Source organism: Talpa europaea (assembly GCF_964194135.1).
Source record: "Talpa europaea genome assembly, chromosome: 8".
Classification (NCBI taxonomy): Eukaryota; Metazoa; Chordata; class Mammalia; order Eulipotyphla; family Talpidae; genus Talpa; species Talpa europaea.
In genome coordinates, this window is record NC_140075.1 from 49,579,650 (window position 1) to 49,607,331 (window position 27,682).

A 27,682-nucleotide genomic window follows, 5' to 3' on the forward strand; every position below is an offset into this window, starting at 1 on the left:
TCTTGAGGAATGCGGTCGCCCCCTTGGGAGAGTACATATCTGGGAGCAGCAGACAGCTTCGCGCTCGCACTCCGGCTCAGCAGCCGCCCCGCACGTTCCCCGAGCAGCTCCCGCCGCCGCAGCCCCAGGGCCCCGCGCCACCGCCACCATGGACGCCATCAAGAAGAAGATGCAGATGCTGAAGCTCGACAAGGAAAACGCCTTGGATCGAGCCGAGCAGGCGGAGGCCGACAAGAAGGCGGCGGAGGACAGGAGCAAGCAGGTCTGCGCCTCCCCGGCCCGCGCCCTGGGCTGCCGGCGCTCCACCCGCCCCGGGGCCGCGAGTCCGGAGACCCAAGCCTGGCACCCTTCCCAGCCCTTCACCCGAGAGCTCGGGGAGTCGTCCCCAGCCCAGGGCGGTCAGGGATGCGCGCCTCATAAGGCGAAAGGGGAGAGCAAGACTCGGGCTTATTCTAACTTTTTGTCCTGTCCGAGGACGCTTATTTCCCTACTCTGGTTCCCAGAGCCCGCGCGCGCGGCCAATTCACATCTGAGAGGCACTTGATTCTCAGGATCGGGAATCAATTTTGGATGCGGTGCGGGGGTGGTGGTTCACGGGATCAATTGTAGAGAATGTTAGAAGTTCTTCTGGACTTCTGACTGAAGTCAGAAGATTAGAAGCTTCGACTGGGGTAGAGTCTGGGACGTGGGGGAAGGGTAGAATGGACGATTTTTTTTTCCCCATAAGAATGAAGTTGGGATGGAAGAGAGTACGGCCCGAAGGCCAGAAAGGGCGGTTTTCTGCACCCCTAAATTGTGAACTTAAGCCCGCTGAGACTTCAGCTGGAGTCTCTTCTGGGGGGAGCTGGGTTGTGGCATGGGCCACCTTGCGGTTCCAACTCCAGACGAGAGGAAATTTCTTAAGGACCCTAACTCGGAGCCCCCCCACCCCCCAAGACCAAGAGACGCCAGCCAACCATGCGCCTGTGTGTGTTGTGTGTGTGTGTGTGTGTGTGTGTGTGTGTGTCTAACACCCGGTCCGTGCCGGCCGCCCGCGCCCGCCCGCCGCTGCCCCCCAGCTCGAGGAAGACATCTCGGCGAAGGAGAAGCTGCTGCGGGTGTCGGAGGACGAGCGGGACCGGGTGCTGGAGGAGCTGCACAAGGCGGAGGACAGCCTCCTGGCCGCCGATGAGACCGCCGCCAAGGTACCCAGGGCGCGCGGCTCTGTGCAGCGCAGGAATGGCTAACTCTGTCTCTCTCTTTCTCTCCCTCCCTGTCTTTCCCTCTCTTTCCTGCTGTCCCTGTCCTCCTGGTTCTGTGCACCCACACCCTTCCCCTGCGGGATCACGCTGCCTGCTGCACCCCCCCCCCCTCCACCCCACTTCCCCCACGGCCAACTCCCAGCTGGAAGATGAGCTGGTGTCGCTGCAAAAGAAACTCAAGGGCACTGAAGATGAACTGGACAAATACTCCGAGGCTCTCAAAGATGCCCAGGAGAAGTTGGAACTGGCGGAGAAAAAGGCCACCGATGTAAGTGCACGCACACATTTCCTCCCTGGCTTCCTGCTCCGGTGACCACTCTGGGGTCACCACAGGGACAGAGAGCAATAGAGGAGGATCACCTCCTCCTGCCCAACACCTCACAGCCTCGCCATGGCCCAGAGCACTGGATGCTGCTTCTCCAACTGCTACTGCACACATTTATTTACATTTCATCCATTCCTCTCTCTCTTTCTCCTTCTTTCTGCCCTGGACCCTTGGGGGTAGAGGTGGGTGGGTGAGAAGCTGGGAAAACAAAGCAGCTGAAATTGGATTCTGGAGGTGAAACTTGCCTCCCTGGTGGCAGAAAACCTCTGAGGTGTCATCACCAAGGTTTGTACAGTGAATGCCCAGTTTTCTTCATGTTATTTCCTTTTCCCAGCTCTGGTGTATGGGAAGGCCTGGTTTTCCATGGTGAGTCTAGTCAGGATACAAAAGGCCTGTCCTCTAGATTGAAGGAATGGCATGGTACAACTTTTGCTTAGAAGGCTGAGTTGATGGCAGGATGCAGAGACACTTGAGGCCTCCCTTTTTACTAGGGAAATCTTAATGCAGCCCTTAAGACCTGCCTGGGAAGATGACACTTGCTTGGGTCTGCAGTCAGGCACCAGCTCCAGAAAGTAAGCTGGGAGTTATATATAGCTCAGTGCTTTATATGGTAGAGTGAGCTAGCTGCCCCTGCCCCTCCTGCTCACCCCACCCCCACCTGTCAGCCTCCTGACAGCACCACATAGTTTCAGGGGTGATGCACACACTGCAAAAACTGTACCAGCACTTTGTACGCTGCCCTTTGGAATCTTTTTTTTTTTTAACTGAAGAGCTTGCCTCTGCTACTGAGTAAAGTCAAGCCAAGCATTAGATTTCCAAAGGACCAACTTCTTTTCACACCGTTGGATTCCCTTCTAGAAGCTAATTAAACCTAGAGGCCCAATTAGGAAAGAAATTCCTTAGGAAGTTGGTAACAATCCAAGAATGTATGAGCACCAGGGAAAGCTATGTCCAGAAGTTGAACCACCAAGTGCAATGGCAGAATTTTTTTTGTCTGAGAATAAAATGCAAATTGCTAGAGGGTCTTGGAAAAATCAGTAAAGGCCTTTTGTGGCATGAGAGGCTTGAAATGTAATCTCAGGGTGTGCTTTGGAAATGAGAAATCCAGACATAGGACATTAAAAATCTCACAAAAAGAAATTTCCAGGGAAAATCAAGATTCCCAGAAAGGGGGTTTAGAGAAAGAGGTTCAGAAAAGCCTTTACGTTACCAACTACCTGGCTTTAGAAAGAGTCCAAAAATACATATAACTGTGCCTGATTTGTATAATGTAGATCAGATGTCTGTTCAGTTTATGGCTAAATGGAGGCTGTCTGTCTCCCCCAAATTCTCCAGCAGGACGTTTATTTAGCTTTTTCAAAAGAGCCGCTGATAGATGAAGGAGAGATATTCCTTATAAGGAAAAGAATGCAGAGAATTTGAAAATAGCCCAGAAAGACTGAAGGCTAGAGAAGGAGAAAAATGCTACTACAATTCTTAAGAGAGGAAAAAAATAATAATTATTATAACTATGTAGCGCTATCATGTCTTTATTGAAAAGTCTTGTTTAAGGGAGCCTTGGAATGAGGTGGGGCAGAAAAGGAAAAGAGGCTATTTAAAGTCAGATGGCAGAGGCGGGGTCAGCAGGGGAGGGAAATTTTTGAGACTGTATTTTGGTTCTTCCACAATTTTATCAAAAACTGTCTCATGCACTTTTTGTGTGTGGTATGTTGATTATCTTCCCCTTTAAGACAGTTTAGGTTTTTTGGAAACTGTTAAGGAAGTTTTGAAGAAATACTATATTTGGAATGATTCGTAACTAGTGAAAACAGTCAAGGCTTGAGGAAGAGACAGATGTCACCAGAGAGAGGTGGCGGTAGGAGAGAGGTCAGCTTCCTGAGGTAGAATCATCTTACATCTGGGATTAGGAAATTTCAGTCATTACACAGCAATGTGAAACATTTTTACATTTTTCTACTACTAAAACTTTTTCCACTAATTTACCAACACACTTAACAAATCCTAATCCAGAAGTAAGTTCTTCCTAGTTTAAAGGGTTGTAATTCACAAGATACCATCACTGATGGCTTTGTTTTGAATGTTATTCCATCTAAGTGAGGTGAAGGGGATCAATGGTTCCATTTTCTCTCTGATCCCCCACCCCTTTCACAAATGGGGTGTCTCTACTATTTGCTTGTGTGAGTCTTTATTCCCTGTTGGCTTTGCTTCCAAAATCAGTGATTCTCACCCATACCTAGGAAGGGTTTAAAACGCAAAACCCAGATTGCACCCCCAAGCCAATTAAATCAGAATCCCTGGGAGTGGAATCAAGGTCTTAGTATTTTTTAAAGACCCTGGTGATTCCAACGTGCGGGCCAAGCTAAAAACAACTGTTCTAGACTCTTCTATAATGACATCATCATGAAAATGAACTCACCTGAAACTTTCACAGGTGTTTGAAAAGCAGGACATTAAGTCACCAGTTGGCTGCTTAAAGCACTTGCGAAGTCCAGCAGTTTCCCTGGTTCTCCCACCCTCAGTGTTGATCCCCACTATTTGTACTCCTTAAGGGGAGTTGTAACCACTGGCCTTGACCAGACCAACTGTGTGGAAACAAAGCCCCGGGCTCCACCTACAGGATGTGAGGGCCAGTGCTGGGGTTTGTGAGCTTCTAGGTTAAGGCTGTGAGAAAATCCATAGAAAATGAGTCAGGTTCACTGTTACATCTTTGGAGAAGGAAGGGGTTGCCAGGTGTGTTTTCTTTTTTTTCTTTGTTCCCACACATCAGGAACTGACTTGAAGGGCCACCTTTGAGAAAAGTGAGGAAGAAAAGCAGGGAGATTTAGAAGGCACTAAAAATGCATCCCTAGGGGAGAATTGACAGATTGTGTCCACGTTGGATTTCATCCATCAGTAGCCAGATGCTTTTTCCTTGGTGTACCTCTTCAAGGTAGTCTAATACAGCCAGCATAGGTCAGATTCCAGAAGATCTCAGAGACTGATCTCAAATCAAAAAAGGTGGCAACTAGGGCCTCCCTGGTGGTGCAAGGGGTTAAGCACCACACTATGAAGCAATCTGTAGCCTCTGCAGTACAAGTTTGATTCCCAGCCAGCCAGGGAGAAACCCACATGGCGCAGCACACCTCTCCTGTCTCCCCCACTGCTCCCCTCAGCAGTGTATTTCAGTCATTCTGCCTGTTCTGCTCCCCATTCTGTCTCTGGTGAGTCCTCTCACCCCCCAAACCTCTGGCCTGTACCCCAGTTCTTATATGCATAAATAAATAAATCTTAAAAAAAAAGGTGGCAACTATAAGGGACCCTAGGTTTTATTTATGGAGAGGAAAGTGAACCCCATAGAGGTTGGCAGGCCAGAGATCACCCAGCTTGTGTGGGTCCTGACTCTTTAAAAACAGAACTTGCGAATTTATTAACTAAAGTTGTCATTTGCATTGACTACGTACACGGTATTGTACTAATCACATCACTAATCATTATTTCATAATCCTCACAGCAACCCTACAAGGAAAGTAGTACTGTTAAACCCATTTGTACAGTTGAAGCCCAGTGAAGTTATTTGCCCAGAGTCACACAGCCAGAAGAGAACTTAGCCAGATTCAAATTTAGAGGCTGCATCTAGATGAGGAGGTATAACCACGATGCAATAGTTAGAGGTTTTCACTTTGTGAGTTGTGAAGTGGGGGAAGAGGAAGGTGGTTGTGGTTAGGATCTTGTGTTCTGGGCTTCTTTACCACTAGGAACAGCCGCGTTATGGGGGCACATTCCTGCCCCAAACCCCTCGCTCAGCTTCTCTCCTTCCAGAGCTTGGGAATCCAGGACTCGGGCGCGGAGCGCCCCCGCGGCCAGCAGGTGGCACCATCGCCCTGAACAGCCAGGTCCGTTACCCCGGGTCACCGCGGCGCCGGGGAGGGGCGCTAGGAGTGAAGTAAAATCCCTCGCGCGGTTTCCTGCCTCCAGCCAGGGCCCAGCCCGCCAGGTGCCGCGGCGGCGCGGCGCCCCCATCCGCCAGCCCCGCTGCCGGGAGCATGCGCGGTGCCGCCCGCGGCTGGCAAATTCCCGGGGCGCGCGCCCCGCCCAGCCGGGCTGTCCCGCCCCCGGCGTTCGCGCTCCGGCCTGCGGTTCCCCTGCGCCGCCGGGGAGGCCGCGACTTCCGGGCTGGTCCTGGGCCGCTCGGCGCCGCCGCTGCGCCGCGCGGACTGGGCGGGGCGGCCGGGTCCTCCCGAGAGCGGCCGCGGCAGCAGCAGCAGCAGCCGCAGCCGCAGCCGCAGCAGCCGCGCCGGGAACGCAGCAGGCGCCCTCTCCAGCCGCAGCCCGCGCGCCTGCCCGCCGCCGCCCGCAGCCATGGCGGGGAGCAGCTCGCTGGAGGCCGTGCGCAGGAAGATCCGGAGCCTGCAGGAGCAGGCGGACTCCGCGGAGGAGCGCGCGGGCAGCCTGCAGCGCGAGCTGGACTGCGAGAGGAAGCTGAGGGAGACCGTAAGGGACCCACCCGTCACCCACCCCCACCCGGAGGCGCCTACCCCCCTCCACGGCCCAGAAGGGGCCTTCCGAGCCCCCCGACCCCCGACGCCCCCGGGGTGCACCTGGTGCACCTGGGCCAGCTGGCGTCGGCTCTGGGGAGGGGCCCTTGGCCTTTCTCCTCTCCATCTCGTTGGTCTGAAGTAAAAGCTCTGAGGGCTGGTAGAGGAGTGGTGTTTAGAAGGTTCTAGAAGCGGCTTTTTCCCAGCAGGGGCTCTGTTTCTGGGATGTTTATGTTGCCCTGGGTCTCCTGGGATGTGCGCTTTGCGCTGCAGGGCATGATTTATCGTAAGGGTGGGGAGAGAAGCAGTTCCTCCAGTTGGAATTCCGTACTTTGGGGAAGGGGCTCGGACAGGTCAAGTCTGAGGCACTAGTCAACGTTCGGCTCCAGAGGTGCTCATTTCCCGCATCCGCGTTGACCCTTGGTTTCCTAGAAATCTCTTTCTCCGCGGTGGTTGAGATATTGATAGCGCGGGTTATAGACTTACATACTCTACGACCCTTTTACCCTTACCTTTCCTTAACTGCCCCTTCTCCCAAGTTCTCTTATGCTGATAGATGTTCCTTTGTTACCAGCTCTTGGGAAAAGTTGGCTAGGTGTCAACGATTATTGGGTATATGCTTGCCAGCTTCCCCTCCCCCATGTTGCATATACCTGGCTTCCTTCCTTACCCCTAAGGAAAATGTATCCAGTAAACAGGAACAGGGTTGCAGAGTAGGTCGGGCATTTGCTATTTGTTGATTTTGAATGTGTGTGTTTTAAATCAGAATACTCAAAACACCCTGGGAATTTTATGACGAGTGATAAAGTGCTCATATTATCGTAATAGAGGCCTATTCTGAGTTGAGTAAATCATGTTGATTAAGAGTGATGGCGGCATACCAGGCTGCAGACACCTCCAGACCTGTTTTGGATAAAATACTCAGAAGGAAAAAGGTTCTCTTAAGAGGAAGACCTGATCAGAGGAAAATTTACATTAAATACAGACAGGAGTCAGGAATCAATAAGCATAAGGTAATTTTCTGTAGTGGACAAATCGGCAGAGATTCTGTGGATGTCTCTAAATTTGACTAGGTGATAAGTTAATTCTAACTCCCTCTCTGAATGGCTAGCAGCCGCCCTTGAACCATTAAAATTGATAGAACATGATAGGTGAAAAGAAGAACTCTTGACCCAGACTATCAGGATTTAATCCTGACTTGCACTACTTCCTGCCTGTGAAACCTTGGACAAATTACCCAACTTCTCAACTCCTGAGGTCTCTTATTGTAGAATGTGGGTAATAATAGTGCAAACCTGTTGGGAGGGTGAATGGAGTGAGTGTGTGTAAAGAAATTAAAATGGTGGTTGGCATGACAGAATCAACTGCCTTCCAGTACTAAAACCATTCATCGCTCCTACTCACCACCTATGGAATGGCCTGCTTATTTTGTTATAGGACAGGGAGAGGGGCAGCCCAAACCCCGCAAACCTTGCCCCTCTCCCTGTCCTATAACAATTTCTCTGCATCTTAAAACACTCAGTGTGAATGCTTTTAATATATATATTTTAATCTTAGAATAGAAAGAGGATGTGGGCATACTGGAAGGAATGTTTGGTGGGTTGAAGTGGCTTTAATGGGAGAAGTCAGTAGAACTTCCCTTACCCTGCTAAGAAAAGGAATACCTTGTCCAATATAGGAGAACATTTTGACTCCGTGACTGGTGATTGATATTAGATAAGAAAGATACATTTTATGAAGAGAGATGATGGTACTTTTATACTCACCTTCTCCTTTGTGCATCATTTTTAAAAGTCCTTTTCCTGAGCTGGTTAGCTGAAGAGGGTGTTTTCATTCTTTTTGAGCTTTATATTAAAACTGGTTTAAATGGTTTCAAGTTTAAGTAATTTTTGGAAACTCCCAAATGACTGGGCACAGACAGCAACTTGAGGTCTGGGTCAGACCATTACAGCGAATTTCTCAGATAGTTGTTCCTAATTTCTGAAATTGGAGCTTAAAGGCAGCTAATTTAAGGTGGTTTCTTGGTAGTTGTCAGACATAGCTGAGAGTTACCCTAGAAGTCATAGTTTCTCTTAACAGCAAAGATAAAGGTTTAGGGAAAAAGCCATACGCTACTGCAAAAATTTATTTCACTGGAGAGTCGGCCCTAAATTCAGATTCTCAAAGGTCCCGACAGGCTGTAGTTAATTGGCATTGTTATATCTGCACTAACCTTGGGAAAAGCAGCTATTCCTTATTTCTGGTTTGTTTTCCAAGGTGTGTGAGTACTTCAAATGTTGGAATGAGGCTACTTTGCTGGATGGGTTGACTCTAGGTCTTGTGACGCACTAGGGTTTTATTTTTGTGGGGGTTTTTTGTTGTTGTTTTTTGTCATTTTCAAAGGAAAAAAGGTAACAAGGAGGAGATAGTCCTCCTTCCTTCTTTTTGGGTAGTAACCAGCAAGCAAGGACAATCTTGTAGGTTCTTAATTGGTAACTTTATTAAAGCATGGTAAATAACCAATTTACAAAAATTCCTAACCCTTTCTCTCTTTAATGTTGGTAAATATTTCTGAAGCCAGGAAACTGAGTGCCTTTTGTGCTCACAGTGGCACCCCCAGGGTGACAGTAACTAGAATATATACTCTCAATTTCTGCTTTCTTATCTGGGCAGGACAATGGCTCTGCAGTGCCCTGTTTGTGTCCATTCTCCCTCATTATACAAATATGCCTCATAAATTATAGGCTTTGGCACAGAGAGTGGAGGTTGTGTTTATCTGTTATCCATGGGAGTGCCCCTTAAAGTCATCAGTGTTTTTTTTTCCTTTCCTTACCATATAAGGGCAGAAGTTTAACTTGGCTGTAGTCACTTGATCTTACACAGCAGTTGGGTGAAACCTCTGTAAAGCTACAGTTTGCATGAAATACAGAAATGTGACCTTTGATCATCCCATGTTTCACTCTGGTCCAGGCACGATTTTAAAAACATATTCTAGAGAATTAATTTTTACAATAGCATATTCTCCTACCAGCATTTCTCCTTAATTGTCTTATTGAAATACCTTTGTTAAGCCAAAGTCCATTGCTGTTTTTCATCTTTTTCATTGTATTGGCCAAAACATCTGGATTTCAAAAAAATTTAGGCCTTGTAAAAGTTTTCTTTCAGATCTGATTTGGAGATATTTTGCTATGTTGAAGAATGCATGCTCTTAATCTGTGTAGCACATCTGGGATGGGGGATAGCACTTTGGGGATATAAGGTGACAGGGCAAGTATGTATAATTCTAAGCATCTCACAAGTAGAGAGTATCTAGTGGCTCCAACAAATCTGCAGAAAGACATTAGTAACCTTTGCTGAATAAAGCAGTCTGCTTTCTAAGTAGCTCACTGCATATTGGGATGAAGAGTACTTTTGAATTAAAGAAACTAGTATCCTAAACTGCAGCTTTGTCCTGCAGTGTAACCACTTGGGCTGTTATTAGAAGAAGCCAACCTGGTACACTAAGGTCAATTTCCAGGCTGGAAATAATTTGCCCCTGAGATCTTGACCCTTCCCTAAATGCCTTGTTATTTACATCTGCATTTTAATAGCTGGTCACATGGCTATGAGCTTGCACTGATGAGGCAGCTGCAGGTTGTCTTAAGTAGACTGCCCAGGTGCAACGATGAAAGGAACTTTAGAGATGATCTACCTAACCCTCAAAACTCAGATCACATGCCAGAAACAGTCTAGAGAAGGTGAGCGATGTCCTTCTTTTGAACACAGGGCATAATTCAAAAAGTAAAAAAAAAAAGAGATGACCTTAATTAGTTTAGGGAAGTAAACATATTGTGAATTCTAGGGAACCAAACAAATTTGCAATCAGACCAGTAAGATAGCACCAAAGAAGCCTATGGGAGTTGAGAATTTTCCCAGGGGAAGATTACATGGAGCTAAATATGCCCCCATAGGTAGGGCTGTAATCTCACAGCATCTTTGCCTCTTCCTCTTCAAAATCTGACTTCTGGGATTGAGAGCAAACACTCTGTCCTGGTGTGAACTCTTTCCCATTGTGTTACTTTATGAAGTTTTCCATTTTATGCCATGACGAGTTTCAAAGGGTAATTGAGAGGACTTGTTTAGTGGATGATGTTCAATACAGTAACTGTTCTCCTAGTCCAAGTTATGCAGGAAGCTTTTCTTTCCCTTGAGGAGTGGAGGTGGGGATTACTCTAGAGAACCTCTTACTTAGGTGTCAGAAGAGAGAACATCTCCAGGGTGAGAACCACCAAGTCCAGAGTTTCCATGAAGTTGCAGGAGAAATGAGGAGGGTCAGCCCATGAAGAACCAGGGGACTTGGATTTGAGTCTCATCTCCCACTGACGGCTGTGTGACCTGAATGTACTTCACCCCTCCCAGTCAAAAATCCCTCCTTCCTATTTTCTTTTAAATGAAGAGCTACAAAAGTGTTTCCCAGGATTTGCCAACTTCTGTGGGAGGTGGAGCAGGGAGGGTAGAGATGTAGAATATGTCTACGTCTGACCTCCTAAATCAGAATCTCTAGGGATGGGGCTGGAAAGTACTTTTAATACACATCTCGTATGTTCTGATACCTAGTCAGCTGAGGGAGCTGCTGGATGATCCTAGGAACCCTTCCAGCTAAACAACTGAGATCCCATTTTGTGGACCACCTGCAGCTCTGCTCTCTGTGTGCCCCTATTCTGGCTTCTAGAAATAGATCTCCCTCCCTGGTCATTGCCTATGGACCCCATGTGACATGGTATTAGCTGATATTCCTATAGGACACAACCTCTAACATCAGGAAGACTAAGGTTCTACAAATTGCTCTGGGGGCAAGAGCTACAGTGACATTTGTAAAGCAGTATCCAGAACAAAAGGGTGCAATAAGGGAAGATGTATTGATGGAGAGGCCTCTCAGGTAAGGAGATCTTATGTGCAGAGACAGAAACCAGCATAGATGCTGTATCCTTACTCTCTGGTGCCCCAGCTATGTAGAAAAGTGAGGACCTGAAAGATTCTTTACCCAGAGCATAAATAGTTTCCTTTCTGTGAGCACAAAGTCCTCAAGGTTGGGGCCCAGATTGAATGCAGAGCAGGGGACTTAGATTGTGATGCCTACAAAAGACTTTGAAAATGTTGACATTTCTGTGGTTTGCAACAAGGATATTTGCCTTCATATTGAAAAACAATAAGGTAAGGGGGAAAAGAAGAAAATACTTTTGAGTATATGAACTAGACGTTCTACTAAGAATGTATTATTTGTTGTTGGTGGTGGTGGTGGTTTGAGGGGTGGTTTTGTTTTTGCTCTTCATTTTTAACTTTCTTGATTTTCCCCATTCGCAAAAGGAATAGAATTTTATTGGAAATGGAAAATATAGAAAAGTAACAAAAGCTGACCTGACCCAAAAGTATATACCCTTAACGTATACCTCCTTCCAGTTTTTAAAATACAGCTAAAGACTTTAAAAGAACACTTAAGAAATGTGTAATCCCTATTACCCTCTCACCTCTTCTCCAAAAAAGCTACAGCCATGACTGACTAGTCAGACTTTGCACAGCCCATGACTAACACTGTGCTGATAATCGTTTACTTTTTGGGCCGCTGTGGTTGTATGCTGTTCTCCTTGGATTCATTTCCCTTTCCCCACTGCTCCCTGCTTTTCTGAGCCAGTTATTACTACATAGTTAATTTTTGATGTGATGAAAGTGTATTGGATGCTTTTATAGAGTCCTTCACTAGGGTTAGAGATGCCCTAATCACCCCTCTTTCCCAGACAAAATTTGGCATTAACAATCTTACAAATCTAGATGAGCAAAGAGCTGAGTGTTCTTGTATTTCTTTGATTCAAAGACTTAATTGCAATCCCAGCTTCTTTCAAACTGTGTGCATTTCAAACTGTATATCGTGGGCCTAAGAAAGTTGCTTTTGTTCATTAAGTAGACATTTATTCCGATAAATAGATCCCATATTCTGTGCAAAGAACTGTGATTCCCTGCACTGAAGAAGATTACAGATGAGTAAAGATGACAAGAATGTAGATAGAGACAGAAACCAACTAGCATAGGCCCCTAAGGAGCTATATATTTTTAAAATACTCCCAAGTGTCCTGCCTGAAAACCCCATCCTCCCATAAAAAGTATGCATTCAGTGTAGATGAGGATATAGTACCTGATTAGTAAATTACATCTTTACTTCTTAAATAGCCACCACTGCAAGTGTATATAATGAGCCATTATAGTCTTAACAGTATTCTGAAGCTTGTAGTAACAAGTGTTTTAACAGTAAGTAACCATGGCATTTCCAAGAAAGGAACATCTTGTTTCAGAAATAGATACCAAATAAAAACTGTATCTGTACTGCTTTTCTCCTCAGGAGTTTGAAACTTTTCTTGTAGCAACCTTGACTTTTCATTCCAATAGGTTTATGTCAAAAACACTTGGGAATTTTGTCTTGGCCCTATTACAGTGTGATTCGTTATTCTAAAGGGATACCTGAAAGGGGGGTGGGGAAGTTGTTACTGGATTTTGTTGTGTCTCTGTATGATACTTATTTTACAGCTGCTGAAATTTAAAATAATTTTAGTTCCTCTATGAGACCCTTTTGAGAAAGTGGCCAGGATGGAAGAGAATTGAGACTTCTGAGTCCAATTTCTGGCTGGCTGTACAGCTATTGTTTTAGGGGACTGAGACTGGGTGAGTCTGTGTCTCCACAGCGTGGGCCCCCAGCGAGTGAGGTGGCTGTACCGAAGCTCCTTTTAATGGTTCAGGTAAAGCCAGTGTGTTGAAAATGGAAGAAAGGAACCAAGTGAGAGAGCATCTGTTCATGTTGCATCTGTCCGATGACACTTGGGTTTGTGGATTTCTATAATGCGGACATTCACACATAAATGAATGTATCCGGGAATGCCGCAGTTGACCCGTGCTTATAATGTACATCAGGGTCCCACACCACAGGGCCCAGGCTTCTATCAGATACTAGTGTTTTAGTCTCAGCCACTTCTGGAAGGCACCACCCTCGCTTTTTCTCCAACTCTGAAATGCCTTTCACTCTCTGCCTAGGCTGAAGCTGACGTAGCTTCTCTGAACAGACGCATCCAGCTGGTTGAGGAAGAGCTGGATCGTGCCCAGGAGCGTCTGGCAACAGCTTTGCAGAAGCTGGAGGAGGCTGAGAAAGCGGCAGATGAGAGTGAGAGGTGAGGATGCCTCATCCATTCCGCCTTCTAGCACAGACCCTCCTGGTGGAACAGGGCTTCTCTGATTTTGCAGTTTGAGAATTTTGTAGTCTCTCAGTGGGATCATTTCCTCTGTTTATCCTCGGTATGACTTTATTAGTTTTGTTCATTTAAAATTAGTGGATGACCTATTGTGCAAAGTACTGTTGGAAACCCCAAGATTACAAAGACAATCTGTTCCTGCCTTCATAGTGAGCTTACCATGCAAAGAGCACTTATAGGGAGATATTTATTTATTTATTTGTTTGTTTGTTTATTTCATTCTTCCATTCCTGCTGACCACAGAGCAATTATGCATTTTTTTAAAGGTATAGGAAAGAGACTTAGGATCTGGGTAAAGGAACTATGGATGCTCATTGTCATATAAGTAGAAAAGGAAACATAGATAAAACAGAAACAGGATTTGTAAAAACATGTTGGACTCAATAATGCTGATAAGACACACACTTACGTAGTACAGTAAGATACTCATGTATTCTTAGCCCACTCCCCTTGTAACCTGGCTTTGCCTAACTCATTTTTCCAAGTTGGGGCTTTGTGGTAATAAAGGAAAATCATGACTAACATTGACTAGGATAACTAGCTATGTGTGTTCTGGAATACTTTTTCTCCCACACTCAACTGTTCATACTATGTAGAGGCACTTCAGGAAAGACTCGAGGAGACTAGAGAGAGTTCTTTTATTTGAGGGATCACAAACTAGTGTGTATATCTGTGCACTGATGAGGCAGGTGAATGCAGTCAATCATTGTTTCCATTTGTCCATCTTTGAAGTGAGTTTCTACTCCTTGCTACCATGGGTAAAGAGTGATTTCAGACAGGGCCTCCCCGGTGGCGCAGCGGTTGAGCGCTGGGTTGCGAAGCTGCCCGCGGCCTCTGCGGCGCCGGTTCGATCCCCGGCTGCTTCCCGGCCACCGGAGGAGGGTCCCACATGGCGCGCAGACCTCTCCTGCCGCCCGCTGCTCCCCTCAGCAGTGTACCTCGGTCCTTCTGCCTGCTCTGCTCCCTGCTCTGGCTCTGGTGAATTCTCTCACCCTCCCGCGCTTCTGACTGTACCCAGTGCATGTATAAACAAAACAAACAAACAAATAAAGAAAGAAAGAAAACATGCCTCTATTAAAAAAAAAAAAAAATTAAAAAAAAAAGAGTGATTTCAGACATTAGGATTAAAGCTTTGAGCTGAAGTTTTCAGCCCATTATTTACTTCTGTTTATTGTTTCTTTTCTAGCCAAGAGTTTTGGAATTCTTTGAGATGACTCATCATCTTGTACAGTGCACACATACCAGTGGTTTTGTGACGGACTTCTTCCCGAAATACACTTGTTAGAAAACCTAAAAGGCAATGTGATAAAGTTAGATAGACTTTGGAGTAAAAAGAAAGTTGGAGGCCATTTACTCTAACCCCCTGGGTTTACATATGAGAAAACTAGGACTCTGACATGGCCTGCCAGTCTCATAGTGAGTTCATGGCTAAGCCAAAACTAGCCAAAACATGTTTTCTCCTAAAACATGTAGTAGTGCTTCCAAAAAAAAAAAAAAAAAGGCTTAGATCTCTTATAATCTACTTAGATGTTGATAATTAAATCCAATTTTAACATGACTTTTTATCCCACAAATCCATGATATAGCAGGTTATTTTCCATAATATAGGACCTTGCCTTAGTACTCTCATATACATATCAGTATAGAAGATGGTGTCACTCCTGCTTCTAAGCACCTCTGAGAGAGTTCATTAAAACCCATAGCTTCTTTCTAAAGTGTGAGGTTTATCCATATGAACTGCCACTTTTGAAGTTCTAAAATGGTCAAATATCAGCAATTTCATATGGTTTAATCTGATGTTTTGTGACTGCTTTTGTTCTTTCATCCATCTTCAAGCTGAAGCATCCCATCAGGAAAGGGAAGAAAATTTCATTTTATATCTATAGCAAGTAGAGCTTGTTGGCTTTTCCTGATCTTACACCTCCCAGGTTGCAACACGATCCTGACATGGTACCTTTCATTTACCATTAGATGCCTGGCCATTTTCATCAGTATCAAAAGTATGAGATTTTCTTGACAATGAACAAAGAGAAGTGTATTCTTTCTCTGCCTTCAGCTCTGGAAAGTCTTGCTTCATGGTTTGGGGCAAAAAAAAAAAAAAAAAAATAACTCTGTGCTCTATTTTACTCTGCCAGTTACACTTAGCCACACAAACCACTGCAGTGCAAGCACACCCCCTCACCCCCACTGGACGGGGGTATGTGAAGGTCAATTCTAAATCTTGATTTTTCATGCTTGTCTTCATTTTCAGAGGCATGAAAGTCATTGAGAGTCGAGCCCAAAAGGATGAGGAAAAAATGGAAATTCAGGAGATCCAGCTGAAAGAAGCCAAGCACATTGCTGAAGATGCCGACCGCAAGTATGAAGAGGTCAGATTCTGGGGCCCAAAGCCCCTTGAACTCCCCAGCAGTGACCTTGGGTGGGTGGATAAAGGGAATAGTGTGCAGCCTTAATTTCTTCAGTGAAACGATCTCCTTAAGCAGAAAATTGTTTTTATTTTGATTCTGCTGGGGATCCCAGGCCTTTATCCCAGACCAATCAATAGCCTTCAGAAAGACCTGAAGATAAGGACAAAGAACTCTGGCCAGGAGGCACTCACCCAGAAGGCCCTTCTTCCCAATGTGAATCACCTGGCACAATCCAGTTCAGGCAGTCACCATGCAGCTGCTCCGTCGATGTGGCAGCCTTTTCCACTCTCTCTCCTCAAGGTGGTAGAATCCCATTATCAACACAGGTTCACAGGTGAATCAGCCTTTTCAGGATTGCTATGATACATTAGGGAAAAACTAAAATTTTAAATCATGTTGGCTCTATTTTCATCAGGTGTTTGCATGGGCCATGATCAGGCGTTGATTCACTTGTGAACCTATGGGGATTTTTTATTTTATTATTTTATCATCTTGAGAGTTTGCTGTGCCCACTAATTTTAAAATGCTTCAGAGATCCCTCTGTCAGTTTCTTCCACTAAATACAGATTGACTTCATTAGTCATCTCACCTACTTATTCATGTTAACTTCTTTTGCTATTTGTATTGGAATTTTTAATCTCCATGAGAAGGAGGTTGAGCTACAGAGCTCTAAGTTGATGGAGTTCTTAGGAATTTTTTCATGTTCCTGGCAGCCGCCACCTTTTCCATATAAAATGCATCATGTTTTATCATACTGTAGTTTTTGAGATTGTAAATTTCATCTCTCTCCCCCTTTGTACACTTTGGTGTGACTACAGTGTAATTATAGTCTTCACCTGTGTCAGAGCCAGCCCACTCCTAAGGAAGTATCCTAGGTCTTTATGAGCAGAAGCCCCTGGTCTCTCCATTGGCACTGCACTTGTGTGGCTAAGTGTAACTGGCAGATTAAAACCTAGATGAAGAACTGCTTCTCTCCATTCTGTGGGAAAGAGGGGCATCTTGTTTGTAGACAAGAACTCCTAGGGCCTACTAGATCTAACCCCCACCCCCACACCCTCCACTAAAAACTTACAAGCTCCATGGTGCATATGTATTGTGTTTGGCCTGCTGCAGGTGGCCCGTAAGCTGGTCATCATTGAGAGTGACCTGGAGCGTGCAGAGGAGAGGGCTGAGCTCTCAGAAAGGTAAGTGGGCCCAACACCAGGACGCTGTGTGTGGGGTGCTGCAGAGCAGTGACTAAACAGCATGACCTTCTGGCAGCTGCACATTTACCTATTTCAGCTTCAGGCTCCTTATGTGCTCATTCGATATGGATGAGCCAAGAGTCTGGAACACAGAGGACTTATATGGGGTTTCTGTGTATGAATGCGTGTATCACTGCATGCCTTACCTGCACACTGATTTTGAGAATGGCCTTGTGCATTTCCTGTGTCCACTAACAGCCAAGTTCGACAGCTGGAAGAACAATTAAGAATAATGGATCAGACCTTGAAAGCATTAATGGCTGCAGAGGATAAGGTACTGATGGCTCATGTGTGGTTTTTAGGTTTAACTGCAACCCAGATGTCTTTCAGCTTCCAATGCCTACTGGTTCATTGGTTAATGACTGCACCTTCACTACACCCTCTGCTATCTTATATCTTGCTTTAAGTGCTTTCTTTGGGTCCTTTATACTCCTTTGTTTTTCCTTCATATATGCTCTTTGGTGCAGCCAAAAAAGAAGCCAAATTGTTGCATTTTGTTACCCTTCCAAGTTGTCGGATTTTGTCACCCTGCTTTCTGCTGTTGCAAAGAGAAGGGGGTAGTGTCCATGGCAAAATTGAGCTTCTTAAAACTTGACAATTTGGCTACTTTAGGCAGCCCTTTGTTCTCTAGAACTCAGTTTTCACTTTTTCCCATCCCTCTCCTTTTTCTCTCCTCTTCCTTTGGCTTGTCTCCCACCCTTTCTGCCTCTGATCGAAAACATTAGCAAATGTGCCGAGCTTGAAGAAGAATTGAAAACTGTGACGAACAACTTGAAGTCACTGGAGGCTCAGGCTGAGAAGGTATGCCAAGAGTGTGGTGTGGGGAAAAAGGCACCTTTTAAGAGCTCACTTTTTTCTCTTCTGAGAGAAAACAATGCTGATGAAAACAATAGGCATTTTAGCTCCACATTTTTCAAGGTGATTTGCTGGTGGTTATTCGATAACTGACTGATTGCTTTGTTTTTTTTAACAGAAAATATATTTTATGTTGAGTTGTGAATCATCTGTAACACTTTAATTTAAACCAATTAAAACAAGATAGTTACCTTGTTCTGATCCCATGTAAAACAATAGGCAAGAAAACAGAGAATATATTATAGTATGCCATTTGATATCAGAGTCTCCATTACCTCCTAAGAGATCCTCAACATCTATGGGTTGGGCCAGCGCTAAGACATGAGTATAGAGTAAGCTGTGGCCTGACATCTGGACCGTTCTTTCTAATTACAGTACTCGCAGAAAGAAGACAAATATGAGGAAGAGATCAAGGCCCTTTCTGACAAACTGAAGGAGGTAATATAAGTGTTTTGGATGAAGCCGATGGATTTTAAATGTTTGTTTTTATGAAACTGGTCAGGCTTTTTCAAGTAGTGATGGTCCAAGTCAGGAATATTCAGGTGGTCCTGGAGTTCATGTGTTGTGCTAGCTTCCATCTCTTGCTGTAGTGACAGACTGAGAGGTAGTTTCAGACCCATTTTGTGGGTGCTCTGCTTTTTATTCTGTAAATTCCCCTATAATTGTAGCTCCCAATTTTGATTGAAATAAATTGAATCATTACAGGCTGAGACTCGGGCTGAGTTTGCCGAGAGGTCAGTAACTAAATTGGAGAAAAGCATTGATGACTTAGAAGGTAAGATCTTAAGTTTGTTTTTAATTTAATCCTTATGGTTGAGTACTGACCTGGCAAAATGATTTTCCAATCCAAATGCATCCACCCTGATTTACTTCTTTGCCCTGGCACATTCTTCCTATCTGTCCTTTGGGGTTTTCATTCTATGGGTCTTAAATTTTTGGACCTGAGTCTTCTGCTCACAGGTGATGGTTAGCCACCAGACCGGGCACATCTCTTTTTATAACCAGTCATCCAGCTTGCTTTCATTCTCTTCAGATGTGTGCAGGTTAATTTTTCCTTTTGGATGAGCTAGTTGTAGGTGAGAATAACTATAGTGTATTTTCTATCTCTAGTGATAACCTCCTAGTTGTAAGAATAATGTGGTTTTGTTTTTAGACACAACCTATCTTCTTCAAATACGAATTGAATGTAAGGGTTTGGGGATTTTTTAAGTTACTGTCTTCGCAAATGCTCTGTATCCTGAGAGGGGCATAGGTGACTATGTTTTGAGATTATACTTAAACATTTCTCCCTTAACATACTTAGGTCTTGTTTTAGTAACACACGTTCTGTCTCACAGAAATCCTAAATGTTGAGCTCTGAGGCTTGTGAAGGGTCAGCTCTGGGGGGGGAAAAATCATAAAATAGATACAGCAAAGGTAGGAGGAGCCAGAAAAAGAACTGGTAGTCTGTGCAGATGATAACCAGGCTAGTGCAGAAGAGGAATGACAAATGGTTGCAAAACAATCTGCCAGAGTGCAGCAAAGGGAAACCTTCATTAGTCAAAAACTAAACTGCAGGCTTGTCATAGCACCACCATAAATAGTGTGGGTCTCCTTGATGTTCAAGCTTCTTGACCCGGAAACAGGGCAACTTGAGCGGGAAGACTGCAGGAGTAGTTTAAATGGCACTCTATAACATCCCCGTGGTCTACAGTTGGGTCAGGAAGTCAGTGGCTTAAAGGTGGAGCCAGGTAAGGATTACAGGCTATAGTCGCAAATTGTTCTTCCAAACATTACCTTTGGATTTCTTTTCCACTGTTTATACTTGCAGGTGACTGATTACTTTAGAGTAATTAAAATATAGCTCTAGGAAAGGAAGATGTTCTTTTACCCACCCAGGGGACAGCCGCTGTAGTTTTGTTTAGGGTTTAACGTGGTTTACTGATATACCTACCATATTTGTTATGATTTTCACATTGAGTCTTTCTTGTTTTATTTTCTAATGGGTTTTGTCTTTTTGTTTTTGTTTCAATTCATTTAAAAACAAAACGCACGCCTCCTGCATTGGCCACCTGCTGCGGCACCAATTCCTTCATGCATTGCCCTTTTCTTGCTGCTGTGTTGGGATGGTGCCCATGCCACCCTCACTCACCCTCCATCTCTTGATCACTCTCCATGTCCTTGCACCTCTGCCTTCCACTTCCTGGTCATAGACGAGCTGTACGCTCAGAAACTGAAGTACAAAGCCATCAGCGAGGAGCTGGACCACGCTCTCAACGACATGACTTCCATGTAAATGTTCATCCACCCTGCCTGCTCACATCCGTGCCCTCCTGCTAATATGATAAATTCACGCTGCTTCCTCTGTGCCTTCAGAGCTTCCACTTTTACGCCTTTCTGTTCACTCTTTTTGGCGTGATCTAGGGTAGTTATTGTTTCTTCCACTTTCTACTAATATGAAAGCCAGAAGATTGAGTCTGTTTTATACACACAATTTTCCTTTCAGAATCCATTTATTTCATAATCTGAATTCAGTTGTTCCCACCAAACAATGAACTGGAATCTGACTTGAGCACTATCCTTTCAGGAAACTAAAGTAGGCTCAAGTAAAATTAGAAGGCCATGCAGCTGTGCGGGAACTTCCCAAGAAAAGTCAAATTTGTTTTCCTACATCTCAAGTAAATGAAATATCATTTTTGTAAAAGATACAAATGTAAGAACCCCAGAAGTGTCAGGTTATTGAGAATCTGAGGAAAGGAAAATTGACCCAATATAAGCTAAAGAATAGTGCCGTAAAAGACCATCTCTTCCTCATTTTTAAGAATTTTAGAGAGTAATGAACCTTCTGTCAACCCTCAAGCCTTTCATTCTCTGTGTTTACATAAAAGAATTTAAAATACCCACCATACACACCACAACCTGTGTCAAAGAAATGGGAAATAAAACACAGAGTGTGCGATAAGAGTTTGGGAGTAAATGACTCAGCTTTTATCGCTGTGGGGCAGCAAAAGTTGGAGTAGATAGTCTTATTCTTGAGGACCTTGAGCATAGAGAACTAATTTATGTATTACTAACCAAACCTAAACACTAAAACTTACTCTGACCCTAAATTCTAACCTGGAATGTTCCCCAGAGGGCTCTCTTCATTCTAACAATATGGCAGTGAATTCCATGTACTCTGGAAAGTTCATCTTCAAGGCCCACCTTTTCTACCTTGACCCAGGCAGAAAAAAGGTAGCTTGAAGAGTGTGGTGTGTGCCTGCTATCATACAGGTCATAGAATCTCCACATTAACCTTAGAGACATGATGTCACCATAGAAACTAGAGAGCATTCCATCATCTCTTCACTCATTAGTAAATAAGGGGATGAATGGATCATCTGTCTCTAAGGTCTTTTCCAATGCTCCAGTGTGGTGATTCTGTGGGGAAAACTTTGAGCATCAAGTAGGAGTAAATATTCTGAGAAGTGGGTTTAGCTTAAAATTTAGTGTTCAGTTCTGTTCATGGGTTTTCTTGATAGTGACCCTGACCTAAAAGGAGGGGTCTGGGCTCTGATGAGCGAAAATAGATGTCCTCCCTCGGGGGCGGCTTGTGGGAGTTTCGCATGTCTGCTTTTCACCTGTGTTCCAAGTGTTGCTCTCACCTGTCAGTTTGGTTTTCCTTTTGTCCATTATACCACTTTTTTTCTTTCTCCCACCTTTTCTCTTCATGCAGATAAATTTCTTTGCTTCACTTCTCCCAAGACCCCTCATCAAGCTGGATGCCTCACCTCTCTGAGCTCTGCAGTTTGTCTGTTCTCCACCTGGCCCTGGTCCTTTCTGTGGCATCCTGCCAGATACCCACTGTGCTTTCTATTGTACAGAAACTCTTCATTTCAGTGTAAAATAAACACTGTGTATGCCATTTCTGTTTGCTCTTCTTTTTACTTCTTATTTATTGACATTTTCATTTCAACACTGAATAAAACTACAAATCTGCTTCATACATATGAGGGTTAATTTTTTGGCTGCTGCTTTTTTTTTTTCCCTCCATTTTGAGTATTATTGATATCAAGAGTTTCTGAAGCAATAGTTTCTAGTAGAGCTTTAAAAAAGCGCTCATGCGTGGGTCCTTCTCAGAGTTTAGATTCCAAAGCTCAGAGTGAGGCCTGGTACTGTGTTCTTTCAGGAATTACAGTGGTTCTGATATGTAGCCTGGGTTGAGAACCTCGGCCAGAGGTTTTTTATGTGGGGTGTGATTGAGCCCTGGGTGTTGACTTTTAGATCACTCTGCATTAGAGGGCGTGGTTAACTAATGAAAGACTCATGAGGAAGGGGGCTCCATAACCATCCCATGTTGTTAGGAATTTCTATATTGGGAAAGGTGAAAAACAACTTGAAGTCAACAACCTAAGTGGAAGTTACTGATGTTCTTCCTTTCATAACAGAACAGTTAAAGGTTTTGTTTATACTTACGTACTACAAATAGGAGTATACGCAGTCTCCTTCATTTTGATCATAAAATGACATCTCAGGTTTTCTAAATATGATCACTATGTCCAAGTTGAAATTTATTGTACACAAATAATCTTTAGGTTAAATGCTGGTGTTTTCTGTTTTTTTCTCATATGTGGATATTTTTAAGTATAGCCATTCAGGTTGATTTTTTTTTTTTTTCGTTAAAAGGAAGGTGGTGGAAATTGTGCAGAATGCAGTTCTATTTTAATTGGGTTTCACTTTTTCACATCAGAAATAGCAATTAAGTGATTTTTTTTTTAAACATTGCAAAATTAGAACTTCAAAAATTATGAAGACTTTTGTTTCTTGATTTCCATCATTTCTCTTAACTTTCTGGCTCTCTTTCTCCTGTGTTTTAAGTGTGGTGATTTCTGTCTGTTTTGTGTGTAGGTTTTGTTAGCCTAAGAGGGTTTATATAGCACTATACTCGAATAAATTTGAACACACTGAAACTGTCAATAATTCCACAGAGATCAAAGCAGAGGGAGAATACTCCTTTTAAAGGGCTACGAATTGTGTTTGTATAGCATAGTAACGGTTTTTAAATTTAGAATCCGAGGGTGCCCGGCTCGCTCAGTTGGTAGAGCATGAGATTCTTAAATTTAGAATCTGGACAATGTCTCTCCCTTCAGAGTAAAAAGACTTCTATGATTTCCTATTTTTCTTTTCCTAAGTCATCTTGAACCTATTTTTTGGCCATGATTTCTGCCTTGTTCTACTTTAAATTCAGAGTAATAGAAGTGGGTCCTTCTCTGAGTAATCTTGCTTCTTCCCATAGACAAAATGACAAGTTTGATGTTCTGCTGAACAAAAGATGTTCAGTTAATTCTGGAGACACAACAGTTTTCGGAAACCCAGAGCCTTTCACACTTTCTAGAAGTACATTCTATGAAGGAAATGGGAAACTAATGAATTGGGAAGCCATATCTGGAATAACCCAAGAAGGCATAGGGACACGAAGATAAATAGCAAGTTGAGTTTATCAAGAAATTGTTGGAACCCAGGCTTCCAGTTCAGAGATCCAGGCCATAACTGGAGCTGCAGCGGGATCCTCAGTTGGACCAAATCAAAAGCATTTCTGAGTCTGGGCACTAGAGGCCCCACACATCTGGGAGGTAGAACAGGAGGGAAAGTACTTCCAAATATTTATATGTCTGGTCCCTGCCATACCAGTTTCCTGGCAGCTGAAGTGGAACACATCAAAAGGGGGATGTGGTGGGGACAACTGTCATTTGGGCTGCCTGCACATTGACCCTCTGTGGCCATCGTTCAACATGCTAGTGTGACTGTAATAGTAGGGTTTACATTTCGCCCCCAACCATAAGTTGTAACACGACACTATGGTAGGTAGTGAGGATGTTCTTTGCACTCGAACTGTTCATCTTGTGGGAAAATGGCTGAGGGAGTCTGAACTAGCGTCGTACTAAAGGGCTAATGAGGGAGGATAATTCTGACTGGGAGCTATTGGAGGAGATGATATTTGACTGGGCTTTTGAATATTCAGGAAATTTGGATGAGCAAAGAGGATGAGTTAGCAGATAGTTAAAGCTAGAAAACATGAATGTACCATCTTCCCATCTGCTATCATTTATGAGAGTTAAAATAGGAATGACTAAAGTTACCAAGCAACTGAGAGACCAGAGGCTGGACATGTTCCCTAGGGGAAGAACTGGCAGCTTTTCAAAATCGCGAAGCAGAACTTCTGTACCCAGGTTATCACTATCATTCAAAACAACTATGAATCCATGAGATTTCCCCATTGGATATCAGGTCCTTGTCATTATTGGGGGCATTCCCTGGACAATCAGATACTTACTGACTTAAAGTTGACTTCTTTACTGTCTGAGCAAATGCCAGTATGTAAAGGTGTATGTGTGTGTCTGTATAGACACACATGTATATGCAGACATACACATATATATCACTGTATAAATGTATATACAGTGAAGTTCGAGATTTTATATCCAGCTAGCACTAAACATGAATGCCATCCACTTCAAGAAGTAAGCAAATAAATTCTAAATCACTTTTGAATGAAGATAAATGCTTGTTATCTTATACTGTGAAGAGAGTAACACACCAGTATCAAAGCTAGATGAGGGTTCAGAATTTGCACACTGTATCATGGTGATTACAGGAAGGATGGGGAGTTTAGCTCTACATTTCAAAAAATGCTAATGCAGCATAAGTAGACCCTGCTTGGTACCACCGAAAGGAAATCCTAACCCTGTGAGTCGTAGGTGGGCAAGTTGAGCCCTACAAGGATTGCTGGGCCTGCGTTCAGCCCTCGCTCTAGTTATTGTCAAAAACTGCATTCAGCTCAGTTTACACGGTGAGTGTAGTGACGTGTAAAAGGAACATCCCCTCTCCTCTACTACCCTGTCCCCTCCTCTCTCAAGAGAGAAATTCCCACTCACTAAGTCAGCCTTTCCCTGGTCACCCTTCCTGGGCATAGGATAGTTGACTATAGAGGGAGAGTGAACTACTCAGCAAGTGACCAGTGCCTGAGGTACCTCTGTGTTCTCTGTTAACTCCCTGTCTCCAAGTCTGGCTAACCTCTCTCCTTCTACCTCTTCTCTTCTGCTAACCTGCTTGCTGACCTGTACAGATCAACTCTACCAGCAACTTGAGCAAAACCGCCGCCTAACTAACCAACTAAAGCTGGCCCTGAATGAGGATTAAACTTAAGTGGGGAAGAACTTGGGCTGAATTGTAGGAATGGAACTTGTGGGTAGGAAATCTCAGACTGTTCATACCTTCAATGAATAGGCTTGAAAACCATTGCTTTCTGCAGAAGTGTATATGAAAAGAATCAGCTGAAAGGCCAGCCTTGCCTGCATTTCCTTCTTATATCTGGAATAATCTAGTTGTCTTTAATTCCAAAACAGCTTTTATGGTAAAATTACATATGTTGATGGATAAATATAACAATCAGTTCAGCACTCCTGTTTGCAATTGCAGGTCCTATTGTTTGATGCAGAGTGAGGACCAAAAACTGTTTTTTATTTCCTACAGAGAGCTGAGTCCTGCTTTAAGTTAGAATGCCAAAGCAGAGGGGTGTGTATGTGTATAACTATATATATATATATATATTATATATATAGGGTGTGTTATATATAATATATATATTCCTATTACATATTCATATTTCTGACTTCTTAATAGCCGATACAATGTTTGAAAATATGAATAAATATACCTATGCTTGGGTAAAATAGCTTTTGAAAACAGGAGCTCATGTAAGAAGTCCCTGAGTATCTGAAAGGTATGCTTTTATTAAGTCTAATGGTGTTGGAATCTGGTCATGCTCAGAATAAATAGAACACTAAGAATAGTAAAAGAATGTCCTACTGACGTGTGCATGAAACGTTGATTTTTTTTTAAATGTGTAACAAATAAATAATTTAAACAGTTGACAGAAACCCTATTTACATCATCTTTGTTTTCTGTGAGATTATGTTAGTTACAGCACAACTTCCAGACCTTTTAACTGCCTGTGACTCGGAAATGTCTGCTCTTATTAACTTTAGTGCTGTGAGCATCTCTCCCTGTTTCCACAGCACAGGACCAGCGAACCTTCCCCAAACTTCACCTGCATTTTATTCTCAGAGTGGAATTTTGGGGAAGGTACCCCCCCAACCTGCTGTGCCTGTATTTCCTTCAGGTCAAAGGCATCCTCCCCCTTCATAGGTCCCTGTCTGGAAATGAGTAATGTCCTATAAGCATGCCTAGTTCTAATCATCTCGTCCTGTTTGTGATTGATGTTTGCCTGCCTAAATGTACAAATCACCATTGTGTCCAAAGCGCAGCTATTCATGACTTAATTTTCTAATCCCACCACAGAGAAAGTGGCTCATGCCAAAGAAGAAAACCTTAGTATGCATCAGATGCTGGATCAGACTTTACTGGAGTTAAACAACATGTGAAAACCTTCTTAGCTGCGACCACATTCTTTCATGTTGTTATTGTTAACTTTTGTTTTGTTTTTAAACACCTACTTACCATGAAATCCCTTAACGCATTTTTATTTACTTTTACCACTGTCACAGAAACATCCACAAAATATCAGCTAGATCAGGGGGTGGGGCAAACACACAACACACCAAAAGGCAGTGATGACTTCAATGTGCCATTTCCCAGGCTGGCGTAGCCACCCTTCTTAGAGATGTTAGCAGCACAGCATGTTCAGTCAGTCTGGGGCTCCTCACAAAGCAGAAAGATTCCCACTCAAAGTGCCAACAACATAGTCACAGGAAGGTTAATGTTGGAAACACAGTCAGGTGTGGACTGGTGCTACTTCCCACAAAAGGTCCCACTGTGGTCTTTCATTGAGTTTTGTACAATTTAGAATTCTGTCCAACACTAATTTATTTTGTCTTGAGTATGAGGTGAGACTGTGGATCCTGTATGCCTGAATTCACTAAAGCCAAGGGTTTGTAAGCCACGCTTCTCTTCTAGACTTCTGTTTATCCTAACTGACACACTTGGAGCTCATTACAACTTGTAGCATAGCATTCGATGTGGATTTCCACTTTTCGTTTTGCCATGTTAAAGCGAAAGATTTAGGCACTACATAAGAAATGGTCAAGAAAAAACATTTTCTTAAGAGTTATATGTAAACATTGTAAAATGATATGAATAAAATGCACATTGTAGGACATTTTCTAAATTTGGTGGTCCTGTCGTTTATATGCTTTTTCTTTGTGAACTTTAGATCGTGTGATTTACCTTACTTCCCCACACAAATGGTTTTTTAGCATAAACAATCATCTCCCAAAGCCCAGGGATATCTGGTTTTGCTGTGTTCTCCTGGAAGTACTCAAGGCAGCATCTCTGGTCTGTTGAAGTTACAACCAAGTAGGAAAAGACCCTTTCCAAACTCTCTGCATTATGGGTATCCATTTGTACACACACATACAGTCCTTTTCCAGTGGTTTTTCTGGTTAGGGGATTTTTTCCCTCACATTGTCTTTAGCAGTTATACACATCAACAGATTGTGGATTAGGCACCCAATCACTGTGGTCCCCCAACAGTACAATGCTACTTAAAAGAACCGCTTTAAAGGATCTTTGTGATTTTCTGCTTTCTAATTCATGCTGTTCTAAATTCCAATATATACTCATTTTCTCAGACTTAGAAACTGAAAATATCATAGTTTGCTCTCAAAGCCTTAAGAACAAATCGATTACAAACAATATCAGTTCACTAAATTTGTTGTAGGGGCCAGGAGGGAGGAGGTGTTCTCATGAAGAGCAAACAGAGTGGAAATAAATGAAAACTTGTTTGGATGCACATATAATACTTTCATTCCAAAGTATTAATATCCCCTTTAGAGTTTCCTTTCCACATAAAGCAAGGGTGTGAG

General features: G+C 43.6%; 1 protein-coding gene across 14 annotated transcripts; it reads left to right on the forward strand.

Annotated features, from left to right (window-relative positions):
• Positions 1-148: 148 nt before the first annotated feature.
• On the forward strand, positions 149-26,242 carry TPM1 (tropomyosin 1; the record flags this gene model as incomplete). Of its 14 annotated transcripts, XM_084241133.1 has the most annotated exons (11): positions 149-262; positions 1,059-1,184; positions 1,384-1,509; positions 13,119-13,252; positions 15,585-15,702; positions 16,855-16,925; positions 17,184-17,259; positions 18,216-18,278; positions 18,546-18,615; positions 20,033-20,111; positions 21,535-21,692. In XM_084241133.1, 11 exons carry the CDS (start codon positions 149-151, stop codon positions 21,536-21,538), a joined length of 981 nt encoding a protein of 326 aa, XP_084097259.1. The 14 variants fall into 14 exon arrangements, with proteins under 14 accessions (XP_084097259.1, XP_084097253.1, XP_084097261.1 ...); XM_084241127.1 differs by lacking the exons at positions 17,184-17,259; positions 20,033-20,111; positions 21,535-21,692 and adding exons at positions 17,711-17,786; positions 26,160-26,242; XM_084241135.1 differs by lacking the exons at positions 1,059-1,184; positions 21,535-21,692 and adding an exon at positions 26,160-26,193.
• Positions 26,243-27,682: the final 1,440 nt, after the last annotated feature.